This window comes from Argopecten irradians, chromosome 8, assembly GCF_041381155.1.
Source record: "Argopecten irradians isolate NY chromosome 8, Ai_NY, whole genome shotgun sequence".
In the NCBI taxonomy this organism is placed as follows: Eukaryota; Metazoa; Mollusca; class Bivalvia; order Pectinida; family Pectinidae; genus Argopecten; species Argopecten irradians.
This window is the reverse complement of record NC_091141.1, coordinates 19318621-19334784: the sequence shown is the minus strand read 5'-3', so window position 1 is coordinate 19334784 and position 16164 is coordinate 19318621. Positions and strand designations below refer to the sequence as shown.

Below are 16164 nucleotides of genomic sequence, written 5' to 3'. Positions count from 1 at the left end.
CTTTAATAACGAGAATGCGCGAAACAGACGGAAGTCCAAAACCTACAACCGAACGCGCCCTTCACTTTTTAAATATTATTATACGAAACAAAATACAAAAGAAAGATAATTATTTAGGCCTAATAATCTAAACTTTCGAATTCCAATCAAGATAATCTTATGGGTATTTTATCATCAAAGATAATAAAAGTAAACGACAGAAACAAAATTAAATGAAAATTGTTTCGTTTCGCTAGTTTTGCATTCCTTGCGAGTAAAAGCAAACATGTCGCGCAGAGAAGGGCAGCTTTTTGTTGGAAGACTCAGTAAAAGCACACGTGTACGTGATCTTGAAGATGTCTTCGAAGCCTATGGTCGATTACAAAGATGTGAAGTTAAATATGGTATGTAAAATATTGTGTTATATTAGTGATTTTTATCATATTTATCGAGTTTATTATACTTCAAAATGGCGCTGACTCTTTTTGCTTCGTGAATTTATTTTTATCCGTCGATCGATGATTTATTCGGATTTCGCTTTACATCTACTCGTTCTGCTGAAGCAGAAGTATTCTATCTGAATGATTAGAATGCATGTTTGTCTATTGGTCGTATTGGATCTTAGAATCATGTGAACAAAAAGTCCACTAGATACGTAGATTTGATATATGAATTAAAGGGAGATAATCAATATTTAGTAATGGTGACAAACATTTCACGAAGATCAATAATTTTCATTCGTAACACATGTTAAAGATTTTAAAATAGCTGTATCACATATTTTGCTCCTTATACTGCTCTAATAATGCACATTTTCTTTCTTAGGTGCTGAAATGGGTAAGTGAAATTACTTTAATCAGGTTGGGGACACTCCCGTAAAGGCAGGATTGTCCTGCATTTGAGTAATAGTCCTGTATTTGAGGGATAATTTTGTTAAGCAAATGCAGGATTTGCGCTCTTATAATGATTATATAGATCTATATATGAACTTATATTGCTGTGTACTGTACGGTAGCCTTATGAAGACTTGCTAAAGTCCGATGTATTGCATGAAGTTTTCTTGATGTTAGCGTTCTTATGAATTCAAAAGAAATTTTAAGTGTTGTAATTAACCAAATGAAATACCTTTTACTTGGCAAAAGTATATGGCCATGTTTTATTATAAGTCAAAATTCGGCAAAGCAAAACTCGCGATAAAATGTTCTGCACGGTAACATCTCGCCAACCAGTTACTGTTAGGCTTACGAAGACTTGCTAAAGTCTGATACATTACACTGAAGTTTTCTTGATGTTAACAGCTAGCGTTCTTGTGAATTTAAAAGAAATCGAAGTGATATACGTAGTGAAATAATGTACCTTTTATTTGGCAAAAGTATCTGGCCATGATTTATTAGTCAAAAGTCGACAAAAAGGACACCAAAACATATCCGGAAATGGTAATATTTGGATATACCGTATTTTCCCTATTAAGAGCGCCTCCTCTAATAAGGGCGCCCCCACGTTTTTTGCTGAAAAAAATCAGCTAATTTCATACAATTTTTGTGCCAGATTGTGATGATTTGTCTTTGCAGACGCTAATAAAATACTGTTTCACATCAATCTGATGCTTAACAGATATCCGATCAGCTATAAATGTATTGCACTGGGTAACTTAGGACATCTTTGCCAAGTGTTTACACATAGAAACAGCGAGAATTCCATGTTCAAAACAAAACGTGTCACTTGAATGCCCCACACACGTGTATGGATGAAGACTAACTGGCAACAACATTTTAGCGATGTCTATACAGGTTTTATGAATACTTACTGTATGTCTATGATAAAGGTTACTAAATAACAGGCATGTTATCATTTTTAAGCATTTAATTGTGTGCTCTTGTCGGTATTTCCCATCTGCCACAAAACGAAAGTAGCGATCGAAAGCACCGTCCGCCATTTTGTGTACGCATGGTAAACAAACAGGCTAGCATAAAATGCCAAAATTCCGTGAAACATACATATTTAACCAATGTTTAATACTTCTGGTGCAAACATTTCTTCATAATTATGTAATTTCAATACTTACTTGACTTCAAAACGTAATTTGGCTATAGTAAGTTTCAGAAAAATACGAAACTAAAAGCAAGATGACTATAGTCTGTTTCAGAAAAAAACATCTAAAAATGGTCTCAAATAACGGCGCCCCCCTAGGCCATTTACCCGCGCCCGGCGCCCTCATTAGGGAAAATACGGTATATGATGAAAATTTCATTTGATATCTCAAAACAGTTTAATAAGAACCTTAAAATCAGAACTTAACATTTAAAAAAGAATTTAATGATTATTGTAAAAAGTAGACAACAGCACAGAACTGAAAATTGTACTAAAGGGGTTTTCTTACATTTGATGTCGTCAGATTTAATTTTCAGATTGGGTCCTTTTCTCAACTTTTCCATGTGGATAACAGAAAACGAAGCTTAATCAAATGATTATGGGTAATATTACTCATCTTGAGTGTAGGTCCTTAAATAAACCAGAATTTATCACGGTAACAGCACAGAATCAAAATATTGGGACAAACAAACAAATATCACAAAATTATACAAATTGAAAAAAACAACAACATTTTTGGTCAAAAACCTTTTATAGAGATTACAATACCAGCATTTGTTGCAAATTAAATAACTTAAAGTATATGCAATGTTGTTTTTTATAAAAGTAAATTTGGTAACCATGCCATCTGACAATATCATTTTCTCAAGATTCCAATATTTAAAATGATCCAATTTTTATAAAATAATATTTTTTCAGGTAAAATATGTGTTAAATTAAAGTATTACATGTAATTTATCATTAAAACATACATTTGATTATATTGTTTGATTAGAAATAAAAATATAAATCTCTGAAGTGCTCGGACAGGAAAAGGGACAATTTCTGATATTGACTCATATAATTTAGATATGAAATTTATTACAGTTATTTCAGGAAAATGAGTTATTCAACTTATTGTTCTTGATAAACTATATCATAAAATAAATACAGTATACCGTAAATGTATTTTGTTAAACTCCGAAATTCAACACAACGCACTTAGTATTACTAAATTCAATATTTAAATGAAGAAACAATTTCTTTATTCCTTTGTTTAAGTCCTTCATTCACAACATCTATGAGTGGCCTTGGCACTTTGATTTATGAAATCACCTGATTGTTCACGAGATATAAGCAAAATTCTAAATATGATGAAATCAGGTCCCTTACATTAGGGCTAGCGCTCCTGTTTGTGAACATACCAAGTTTGTGCTCAAAACAGCTCAGTGTGAAAAATTTTCATTTCTATCGGTCTTTAAAAATTGGGAGCGGGGGAGGGCAACATACATGTATGACAGCTAATTTGTAACACAGGGCTTTATCTAGGGTCTCGCAGGGGCCGATATTGGGCCCCATTCTCAATGATATTTAGGTTGGAAGTTTCCCAACTTCATGGGGTTTTTTCCCAATCTGAAAATGGTGGCAAAGTCCTATGACTTTTGAGACTAATTGCGATCGAACGCACCTGAAAAATTGCATTAATCAGTTACCTTTGCGTTTTATTTAGGACAGAATACTTTTCTATTTAAAAATGTTTTTTTTGTAACATCATGCAGTTTAAATTACATGTTTAAGTCATAAAGATATATGATGATTTTATTAGTATTTTCTCCTACTGAACATGGATTTATGAATCTTATGTCAATATATATATGCCGATGATTTTTCCCAAATTCACTCGGGGGCCTTTTTCCAATTTATCTAGAAAAAGTCCTGTAACAATATTACCGTGTTCATCATAATTTGCACCCAGGACACTTTAGTATTATAGCAAAGGGAGTTCTTGTTAGGAAAAGAAAAAACGAGTTGTGAACGAAAAGGCTCTAAAAATGCTATATTTGAACTCTTTTCGTTTTCATGGCAAATTAATCTTTTGCAGTAAACATGCATATGCTTTTTAATATAACATGTTACATGCAGCGTTTGTATTATTGTTATTCAGTTTACTGTTGATTTGTAGGACTTGCCCTACAATGACATATCTAGTGGTGACCTCTTGAACCATTTCATTTATAAACTTCTATTCATAAATTCCCTATGCATTGAATAATAATCCTTTGGACCAATCAGTAGTCATGGGAAGACTGCCTTCTGATTGGTAGAATACACAGAGTGTGTATAGAATACACACAGTGTTATATATATAATACACAGCGCCACCTAGGTCAACTGTACCTTATACCAGTACTCCCTGCTGGTGACTCCTCTGTCCAACTTTTATAATCTCTGTTAGTGATAATTCAAATTGGACTTACTATCTTAAAGGCTTATAGACCTGAGAGTTAAAAAGTAAACTAATCAGATGATCTTCAATGTACCTTAAAATAATGTTTTTAAATGATTGTTAAAAACAGATCTTAGGTAAAGGCAATATAACTTATAAGGCTGCCCTCATGTGTGCATGGTTTTACAAAAATAAGTGTATGTGCAACATAAGAAACAATAGGATATAGGATTATAGGATAAAAACTCATTTTAATGAAGAATTTTGTTGTCTTTTGTAATTTTTAAATCTTTTATTTCATGTAGGAACTAGGAACTTTAATTAAGAAAAATGTCGAACAAAACATTTATTTGAATTGTAGTTGAATGTTCTTGAAATAATTGATATCAAAGTCTTTATATGGTTTATATATTTTGATTTTTGAAATTCATTTGATTTCATTCTATTTTTCTGTTTCTGCTGTGTTGTATTTGCAGTACTTTGAGTACTTTGATTTATCTTTTAGACACATAATTATGATGTTATTCACAGTTGAAAGACTTGTAAATTCATGCAACATAGGAAATAATACTAATGTTATATAATCTAAAATTTTGGTTTTCCAATATGCATAGACATCACATGAATAGTCTTCCTTTTTTTCAGCATATGCCTTTGTTGACTTTGAGGACCGTCGAGATGCAGAGGTAATTATAGCAAATATGTTCTCAATATTTTCACAGAAATATTTATGGCAAGCATAGCACTACAATTATCTTACAAAAAAAGTCTCATTTCAAAATGTTAACCATTTTCATTTTTTTTTAATTTTTATTTATTTTTTGTTACAAAATTTTGTTTATTACCAAATTTTGTCATGTTTTCAGACAGTTTTCGAAAAGTGTTAAACCTTAAAACATTTCGCTGAAAAAAATGAGAAAAAAATCATTTGCTGAGATTTTACTTTTTTCAAAGTCACTTGGAAACCTGGAAGTTCTCTGAAATCATCTTTCAGAATGTTTTATTTTTTCAAACTTAATTGGTCAGAGATAATGTAAACATTGCATGATTTAAGTTGACATTTGGAATGTAATGTTAAATAAAATAATAGATATAAAAAAAAATTGAACCAAATATCGCAAAATGGAATCAAATTAAAAAAAAAAAAATGGAAAGAAGAGTATCTGTACAAAATGAAACACATAGTTTGGAGGTAAAAATGTGAAATGATATTTTTATACTGAAATTAATGAATAATTTATGGCAAACCTTAGCAGTGAGCGAGCCCCCTGCCTTGCCATGACATGCCTGCCAATGCCAGTACAGATTGTGCCCATTGCCTGCCAACACCCATAGGCAGACAGACCATTGAACCCTAGCCATTGGTCACAGCATTAGCCAATCAAATACCATGTACCATACCAGTACCTCCGCCTGCCGGAGCCGGTGGGTCAGTCAGTTAATTCCTCTGTCCATCAACTGACCAGTTCAGTGTGCCAAGTTAATTCTCGTGTTGATCCATGTCCGACCGGTCAAATGTCCGTCCCACCAAGGCTCCTAAGACAGAATCCATCTGTCTGATCCGACCCATGGTATATAAACAGTAGGTTGTTTAGTAACAGTCTCCATAGCATATACACTGAAACCTGTCTTCATATCCCTCATCAAACCATTCTCATAAACAAAAATATTGATGCAAGATGATCATATGAAATGATGTACTTAAATAGTGTTTGTAGATCTCCACTGTACAGAGAGTAAGAAGGGATCATTACGACAGGTTACATTGTATATGTACTGTATTAATTGTTACTCAGTGTATGAATAGTGATTGCTTCTTGTACTTCTTGTTTAGTATATACTTGTCAGATTGCAATAAACTTGGCATATCAGTATTTTCTTATTGAATAATTTGGCATTCTATACATCGTTGCTCTATTAAAAGTCGTGTTCGTGTAAGACTGTTTATATCATCGATGTGGTTTGATTGTGTTATTATGTTTGTTACAGGATGCTATAAAGTATGAAAATGGTCGTGAAATCGCAGGTTCTGGAATCGTGGTGGAGTGGGCCAAGGGTAACCGCCGGGGTGGTCCAGTTGTCAGTCGGGTAAGTAGTCTTGTAGCCAAGGGTAACCGTCAGGGTGGTCCAGTTGTCACTCTAGTGAGTAGTCTCGTAGCCAAGGGTAACTGTGTGTGTGGTCCAGTTGTCAGTCCAGTGAGTAGTCTTGTAGCCAAGGGTAAGTGTCAGAGTGGTCTAGTTGTCAGTCGGGTCAGTAGTCTTGTAGCCAAGGGTAACTGCTGGGATGGTCTAGTTGTCAGTCGGGTCAGTAGTCTTGTAGCCAAGGGTAACTGTTGCAGTGGTCCAGTTGTCAATCTGTTGAGTAGACCTGTAGCCAAGTGTAACCGTTGGGGTGTCAAGTTGTCAGTCGAGTGAGTAGTCTTGTAGCCAAGGGTAACTGTTGCAGTGGTCCAGTTGTCAATCTGTTGAGTAGTCTTGTAGCCAAGGGTAACTGTTGGGGTGTCAAGTTGTCAGTCGAGTGAGTATTGTAGCCAAGGGTAACCATTATAGTGGTCCAATTGTCAATCGAGTTAGCAGTCTTGTAGATAAGGGTATCCGGGGGGGGGGGGGGGGGGGGGGGGGTCCAGTTGTCACTCAGGTAAGTAATCTTGTAGCCAAGGATAACTGTTGCTGTAGTATTGTAGCCAAGGATAACTGCTGGGGTGGTCTAGTTGTCAGTCGGGTCAGAAGTCTTGTAGGTCCAGTTGTCAGTCGAGTGAGTAATCTTGTAGCCAAGGGTAACTGTTGCAGTGGTCCAATTGTCAATCAAATCAGTAGTGTTGTAGCCAAGGGTAACCATTGGGGTGTCCAGTTGTCAGTTGGCGGAGAAATCTTGTAGCCAAGGGTAACTGTTAGGGTGGTCCAGTTGTCAGTTGGGTGAGTAGTCTTGTAGTCAATGGTAACCATCGGGATGGTCCAGTTGTCAGTCGGGTGAGAAGTCTTGTAGCCAAGGGTAACCATTGGGGTGTCCAGTTGTCAGTTGAGTGAGTAGTCTTGTAGTCATGGGTAACCGTCGGGGTGGTCCAGTTGTCAGTCAGGTGAGTAGTCTTGTAGCCAATAATTTGAAAAATTCCTGTTATTAGGCTGAAATTAGGATGGTCAAAAGGTTAAGATTAAGATGTTCTATCCAACTTTCACCACTGAACCATAAAAAGTAATGTTATAAAAAAAATAGAGACTTAAAAAGTGAGAATCAAAGGGTCAAAATATGGAAACAAAACTTATTTTATAACATAGAAGACCACAGTTGGTTAAATTGAGTTGGTTAATTTGTTGAAAACTATTCAGAAGTATAACTTAGCTGATAAATGAAGCACAAGTACAAAATGTAAGTATTTGGGTGTTATATGTTGGTGTTCCATTAATATAAACTAGTAATATATAAGTTTATAAAAATCAGTGATCCAGTGTCTCAGATTTGTTTAAAACATTTGACAGAATTTCACTAAAGTTGTTTTAGTAACCCTTACCCCATAGAGACAGGAACACTTATTTTACAGACCTTGTAGTTTTTTGGGACATTATTCTTCAATGAAAGTTGATATATCATATTTTAGTGATCAAGCTTTTCACTGCTGATGTTAATTACAGGGTTTTGATGACTGCTACAGATGTCATAGATCTGGACACTGGGCAAGGGACTGTCCAGATGACCGAAACTACGGCTTCAGACGTCCCGGTCAGTCTGGTGGACGCTATAGGTCACCATCACCAAGAAGAAGGAGGAGGTACAGTATCAGCTAACACATATTGTTATATCATACCCTAAACATTAATATTGGTGTATTGTACTAAACTAGTCTCAGGGTGTAAAATCATAACACTATAGGTTCTTGTTAAAAAGACTTGTTTAGGTTTCTGCTACATGAATAGTATTGTAATAATTTGTGCTTGTAACAGCAAATAACGGCATGAATAATTGTCAGGTAAGTTTAAATGGTGTTAGTCCGGTGATGTATACACTCTACATTTGGTTGATTTATCTTCATTGCTTCTTCATTCAATATATAAACATGGCTCCCAGGATAACCATAATTTCATTTTAATAAAATACTTTTATTTTAATAAACATACTTACGAAATAAAATTATATAGACGATTTTCATTATTTCTGATACTAGTTTGATGTTTTCCTGTGCAGGTCAAGGTCAAGAAGTGACTCGAGAGATAGAGATAGGAGGAAGAGGAGGCGCTCAAGGTCACGCTCAAGGAGCAGGAGTCGTAGCAGGGACCGCAGGAGGAGGTCAAGGTCACGTAGCGACAACAGAAAGAGGAGTAGTCGCCGTAGGAGTCACTCCAGGAGCAGATCAAAATCTAAATCACGAAGTCGGTCAAAGAGCAAAAGTAAATCTGTTGCCTCAAAGTCACGGAGTCGCTCTCGTAGTGCAAGTCCGGCACAAGCCAATGGCGACTACAACAGTGATAGGTCCCCATCCAGATCACCAGCTCGCTCAGATACAAGCGCATCAGAATGAAACATTCAACATCTCACAATTAGTTTTGTCAAGTTCTGCTGTTTTTTGTTTTCCCTCAAAAATTTGTATTGTGTGAAAACTGATGTCTTCATTATGTGATCATGTGTAGAAACTTTATGGCAGAGTTATATTTGATCATCATTAGTGTTCACATGGCAAAGTATACATATTCAGATGTGTCCACATTGACAGACTTTGATCATTATACATTTGTGTCTACATTGACATACTTTGATCAAGTGACTTTGATCATGATACAGTTGTGTCCACATTGACAGAATTTGATCATTATACATTTGTGTCCACATTGACAGATTATGATCATTATACAGTTGTGTCCACTTTGACAGACCTTGATCATTATTATATACAGTTGTGTCCACATTGACAGACTTTGTTCATTATACATGTATGTCCACATTGACAGACTTTGATCATTATACAGTTGTGTCCACATTGACAGACTTTGATCATTATACATGTGTGTCCACATTGACAGACTTTGTTCATTATACATGTATGTCCACATTGACAGACTTTGATCATTATACAGTTGTGTCCACATTGACAGACTGTTATGATATATTTATGTCCACATTGACAGACTTTGATCATTATACATTTGTGTCCACATTGACAGACTGTTATGATATATTTATGTCCACATTGACAGACTTGGATCATTATACATTTGTGTCCACATTGACAGACTTTGATCATTATACAGTTGTGTCCACATTGACAGACTTTGATCATTATACAGTTGTGTCCACATTGACAGACTTTTATCAGGATATATTTATGTCCACATTGACAGACTTTGATCATTATACAGTTGTGTCCACATTGACAGAGTGACTTATTTCATTATACATTTATGTCCACATTGACAGACTTTCATCATTGTACATTTGTGTCCACATTGACAGACTGTTATCATGATATATTTATGTCCACATTGACAGATTATGATCATTATACAGTTGTGTCCACATTGACAGACTTTGTTCATTATACATTTATGTCCACATTGACAGACTTTTATCATTATACATTTATGTCCAGATTGACAGACTTTTATCATTGTACATTTGTGTCCACATTGACAGACTTTGATCATTATACAGCCGTGTTAACATATGACTTCAATCTTTATAGCGTCATGTTTGGAAGGCAGAGTGACTTTGTTTCTGTCAAGTCTACATGTGAGGGCTTTAATGGGAGATTTTAACCATCACAGATTTCCGTAACAGTGAACATATTGTTATCACTATTTTTTCAGATATCAGAAGTTGGAATAAAGTCATCAATGAAAAGCTTTTTTTCTCGACTTTGTATTTGCAAATTAACAATGTCAGTGAGCTTATAGTCATCACTGTGTGCAATGATCAGCATATTTTCTTGTCTTATAAACTAATAGACTCAAATCCAGGACCTCCAAATACTAGAAGGATGCTCAACAGCTTGAGCTACCTGGTAACAGATGATCAGCGAGTCCAACAGACTCAAGGCAGTATTATCAACGACCAATTAACATGAAATTTAGTCATGATATGTTCAGTGCATAAATAGGCATCTTAGTGCCATTAATACCAAAAAAAAATGTGATATATGCATGTTAAATAAGAGATAAAAAAATATGTGCTTTCACTTCTAGCCTTATTCAATGAAACATTTTATAATACATGTGTAAGAGAACCATACATAAAATCTAACCATAAATTAAGATGGCTTAGATTCTGCCAATTTGGTTTATCGTCAATCTAAAACAATGAATTGGCTCAACTAGAGGCAAAAGGAAGTCTATGAAATAAAAGATAGATCCCCCGTTGTAAATTCTTCGAGGGTTTGTTTAATGATCAAAATCCACGATGGCCATGTTGTATTTGGATTAGTCCAAAATGCATTGGACACAACAAGGAACTAACAGGAATGTTAACCTACTTATGAAATTAAGTTGATCGAGAGCTACAACAACACGGACATTTTTGTGGGAAAATGTCAAAATTTAACCACAACTACTGTACGTTCTACAGACCTGAATGAACCAATACTACATATTAGAATTTCAGAAAGATCTTTGGATTACTGGATACTGTTTTCATAAATAGCGAAAATAAACTGAATTTATCAAAATATTGAATTGCTTGTCAGACATTTAGCTTTGGAATGTCCCAAAATGCATTAGTATATACACAACTAGGAACTATTTGGAGACATTTTAAAAAGATCCTTTGTCAAAAAATGGTTTCCTATCGACAATGCTGTGTTTTGATTGGTCCAATAATGTGATGTAAAACTAGAGACCGAATGGAACCATCAACTTACATAATAGGCTAGGGAATTTATCACAAATAAATGACGAACAAGTTGACATGGGGTGAATTATGGGATACATGCATATATTGCCCTTGTCCTCGACGAGGATTGCCTATTTCCCTTTTCAATGGACCCCAAGGCCACCACATCGCTGAGTCTTGTGGTCCCACTTGAGTTTGCTTCATCCAGTAATATGTCCCTGCCTGACGGCACTAAATTATGTCCTCTGATTTGGCCAGCGCCCAGTCTCGAGTGACAGGAAATCTATACTATCTTTCGTGCTCATGGACTGCAACTCTGGGTGTCTGATCTATTGGAGATTGAACCATCTGATTATGCCACCCATGTCGGGAGGTTAGCCGCGCATCCAGCCAAGCAGGTATTTTTCTTCCTGGCATGGGATGTTGGTGGACCAAGTAGAGTCCAGGACTTCCTTATTGAATGGTTTACTTACCTCTAACCTGAATTCAGCATTCAATTATGTTTAGTAATTTTGTTGCTCATTCAGGTGACTGAGCCTTCATTCAGGTGACTGAGCCTTTCATCCTGTAACTCTTATAACCCTTTTAAATTGAGCTACATTTTCAGTGGTATCTTGCATGATGCACAGAAGGATCTGAAAGAGGACTCTGTTGCCTCTGTTCGCAGGTTTCTGGGCCTGCTACGATGGAGGAGAGACCTAATTCTAAGTCAAACTTCAATAGCAAAGGGACGATGGGGGAATCCGGGATGGCAATTAATAACCTCCATCTAAGATTGAGTCGAGTTTCTGACTCGTCTTCCCCCCCCCCCCCCCCCCCCCCCCCCATGCCTCTCTCAATTGGCTCCAGGGCCTTCCAATGTTTGGGAGGGACTGGACGTACTATTACCAAACTTTCCTCCTGGAGGGAAATCAGTCAGGACAGCCGGAGCCTGCTAGTGGTATCGGAAGGATTTGTGATTCCTTTGAATCGGGATCCTCTTCTGTCGGCATTTTTCCGTCGGAGGATCAGAACAAATATCTTGCCTTGAAGGCGGTAGTCAGGACCATATGCTCCACAAGCGTGCGGCCGAGGAGGTTCCTCTGGTAGAATGTACGCCCAGTCTTTAATCCAGACTGTTTATGGTCCGGAAGACGTCAGGAGCTTGAAGTCGGTCATGATTTGAGATAGAGACCCCATAATTGCTTCTGTAGAGGAAGGTATGTGGGCAACTACAGTCTATCTACGATTTGTCCAGAGGACAAACTCAAGAAGGTTCAAGATTTGGTTCTAGCCTTAATGGACATGTCGCATATTAACGTGCGTTAGTTTATCAGACTTCTGGGGGATCTTAACCTCCTGGCCGATATATAGTACCATCGTGACGTCTATACACCATAATGAGGTAAAAACGCTATAATACTAGTATATTAATAATCCGAAATAAAAGGGGGGGGGAATAAAGTAAAATCAAAAATTATTTCTATGGAATATATATTCAGCCACTATAGGGCCTTCTTCAGTCCAAAATAAAACTCGAAGTATCACTATAAATCAGGCCACTTCAAATAGTCATTCTCTTCATTTGGTCTCCTTCTTTGAATTGGGAAGCAATGCTTCCTATAACGCAGTCAGTGAAAGACTTTGACTCTTTGTGGACCAATCAGAAAAAAAATCTTCATGGAGCTCATCTTCGCAGACTAAGTCCCACCGTGACTCTGTACATCCATGACAACAATCGACCGCTTACGTAGGCAGTCATATCCGGTTCTGGGAAGGGGAGTAGCTTTTGAATCGCATTTCATAAATGTGCTTGCTAGTGATCATTAGTGATGGGAGAGCTGTCCAACTCCACAGTTGTCACTTACTTTGACAAACAAGGGGCACTTAGTTTCATGTGCTTATCGCCCTGGCCAATTTGGTTTTGTAACAGTCGCGTGACCGAGTGTGCCTGCCGCTTCTACGTGCTGCAACTACAACTGTAGTACGGTACATTACCAAGTTCAAACTTGGACTCAGGCATTGTTACACACAAACTACAATATGCGAAATGTTGCCAATAAATATAAAAATAAATGGCTAGTCTACTTGATTCCTGATCACATATTAACAACCATGTTCTGATTCATTTACACCTGTTCAATATTACAACTGAATCACCTTGAGCACCCTGTATCTTCAATACCACAGGTCTAGGTAAAGAGGCTGCTTCATGATGACAGTCAATTCCTCGTGTACAAAGCACACAGTATCACGACAACTATACCGAGAAACCTGTAACTACATTACCGAGTCATCCTAAAACCTCGGCACCGAGTGCTTTGGCAAACCTTGTGTCATTGTTCAAGCAACACGTCGCCCTGTGATACTGAACACCTATAGTATCGAACCGACACCACGTTACTCTGTACTCGCCAGTACGTCTCCCTGAACTGCAGTATCCTGTAACGTATACGCCATAGTGATAGCAACAGTGGCACCCCAACTTTCTCAGCTGAGTCCAAACTTATGCAGCTTGGTCACTGACAGAATCTTACCGAAGCTATGGTGGCTGATTACGGCCATCTCGTGTTGTTGTGTTGTCGCCTTGTCGTGTTGTCGCCTTGTCGAGTTGTCGCGGTCTCAAACTGCGACAACCCGAGATTTAACAGTTAAAATGTCGACTAGTTGCGTTTTCGAACCGCGACAAGTCGACAACACGACAAGACGACAAGTCGACAACACGACAAGTCGACATTTCAAACACGCTAATTAGCGCGTACAGAATCTCGTGTTGTCGCGGTAAAATGTCGACTTGTCGTGTTGTCGAGTTGTCGACTTGTCGTGTTGTCGCCTTGTCGTGTTGTCGACTTGTCGCCTTCCTGTTACACATGCGCAAACAATGGATAACACTCGCCATATTGGATTGCTAATGAAAATAATTGTGTGCATGTGTTTGTACCTAGATGAAGAAATTTGATAGCAATTTCTTTACCGAGAGTTGTCAAAGTATTTTTCTCTGAACTATGAATTTCAATAATTTGTTTATTATATGATAATCGTGTAATGATGGTCTGGTCACGCCGTCTGATTAGTACGCAGTAATCGTCATCTGTTAATTTTAAGGTCACTTGAACCGCTAAGGCCTAATAGTTCGAAGGCCCGTTAATCCGAAAATTAGAAAATATTGCAATTTTTTGTGGCATATGTCTGCCATCGATTTGCCGACTTACGACTTAATAATGTCGACATCGTTAAGGCATTAAGTCGACATCATATCGATAGATGTCAACATAAACAGAAGAATATGTCGACTTACCACATGTACATGCCCACATAATGATTCCAAGATATTTATGTAGACAGTCGGTAACTCGGTGATTAATGTGTTTATGCTCGGGTGTGACACCGACTTGTCAGTTATTGATGTCGACATCTAAACTAAAAGATGTCGACATCTGGTCTTGAAAGTGGAAATCAAAGGCCACCCTTTCATAGAGCACTGTGTATATGCAGCAAAAGCCATACAGCAGAGATCGACGTTGATTGTTAATTAAAGGCCCACTACCTTTCCGGAGCAAAATTTAAAGGTTTCTTAAAAACATTAATAACAAAAGAAAATATATATCGATGGCTTAAGATGAGGTTACAACACGAAACATATGCAAGATTTCCTGTCTAATGTACGATAACAGTGGAGATTCATTTCGCTGTTTTGCCGTCTAGCGCAGTGATAATCAACTACCGCGCGGCATTTAGGACGACGGCGGGAAACATAAAACGACCCGCGTTATGAAAATTAACATTTTATTTATTCTAATTAAACAGTTCTGAAGGTGATGATAAGTGTGCTAGTAAACGTATAGTTAATAAATCCTCCGACTCTACAAAATTATTGATCTCGTTTTACATTCCTATTTCAAAAATTAAAAGCCGTTTCGGAAAGGTAGTGGTTAATTAAAGTTTTTATTTATTTGATTTCAAAAAAAAAAAAATTGTGATCCTGCACATCCCGGCCATGAAACTGTAGCCTGCGTGTACGTAGCTGTTAACCCGAGCTAAGGAAGTGTACAACGAATTATAATATATATAACCGTGTGTTGAAAAATCGTTTCACACTGTGTGTGTGTTTTGTTGATTGCCATTCGTACCAAGTCCATGTAGTACATACCGTACTATATTATACTAAAAGAATGAAAAAAAAATAAAAAAAAAAAGATTTTTTATGTTGTATTTTCTTGTGAATCCCGAAAAATACCAGTTACGTAATTTAAAAGCCATAAAGGTCACAGTACAGGTACACAATACACATTGGGAAACCAGCTTTACTTGTTAGCTTGGCCTGTCCATATATCCCTCGATACACTTATATAAAGGCACACTGAATTTTTGTTACGGTCTCAATGGTCAGATAGAACCTTTGGGCTAAAAATCTTCCAGGGACGCGGTTTTAAACTCCAAACTCGCGATACATCTGCATCTATTTTTCGTAGTAAAAACATGCATTCTTTGTAGTCAAACGTAGTAAAAAAAAGTCACGTGCTTGTACCACATTCATGCCATTGGCCGGAATATACAATTGTATTATGGGTAACTAGTGATCACGTGATTTGTGTTTACTTCCAAATATGGTGATAGTTTGCTTGCCATTTCTTCGGGGAAATTGATTTATTTGAAAATATTTAGACTCCAAAATGCTATTAATATTGCATGCATATCATTTTGACTTGCACATATGCACTGTTTTACTATAAATAATGAACTGAAATGAGTTGTAAAACTGCCATTTTCCCGTTTTGTAAATAAATGATACAATACGAATTGACCAATTCAATAGGTCTAACCGTCTAATCTAAAATCAGCGAAGATCGGCTACTCCCGGCTAAATTCGTAGAATTCTAAATTTATATTTATATATATTATTACCTGCTTTAGGGTTCAGAACATATACATATAACACAGAGAAAATAAGATCTTCTTCAAAAGGCCTAATTATGTATAAATACCAGGTCAGAGAAATCACTCTATTTGGAAGTAAACACACACTCATGTGATCACTAGTTACCCACTAATACAATTCCATATTTATTTCAGCCAATGGCATGAATGAGGTATA

At 36.7% G+C, this 16164-nt stretch overlaps 1 protein-coding gene across 3 annotated transcripts; it reads left to right on the top strand.

Moving 5' to 3' along the window:
- The first annotated feature begins 237 nt into the window (after positions 1 to 237).
- Positions 238 to 10107, top strand: LOC138329597 (probable splicing factor, arginine/serine-rich 6). Of its 3 annotated transcripts, XM_069276687.1 has the most exons (6): positions 238 to 383; positions 805 to 816; positions 4922 to 4962; positions 6266 to 6364; positions 7907 to 8043; positions 8457 to 10107. In XM_069276687.1, the coding sequence occupies exons 1-6, from the start codon at positions 266 to 268 to the stop codon at positions 8788 to 8790; spliced, it is 741 nt and encodes a 246-aa protein (XP_069132788.1). In that variant the 5' UTR covers positions 238 to 265; the 3' UTR covers positions 8791 to 10107. The 3 variants fall into 3 exon arrangements, with proteins under 3 accessions (XP_069132788.1, XP_069132786.1, XP_069132787.1); XM_069276685.1 differs by lacking the exons at positions 238 to 383; positions 805 to 816 and adding an exon at positions 5530 to 5847; XM_069276686.1 differs by lacking the exons at positions 238 to 383; positions 805 to 816 and adding an exon at positions 5533 to 5847 and having other exon boundaries at positions 4947 to 4962.
- Positions 10108 to 16164: the final 6057 nt, after the last annotated feature.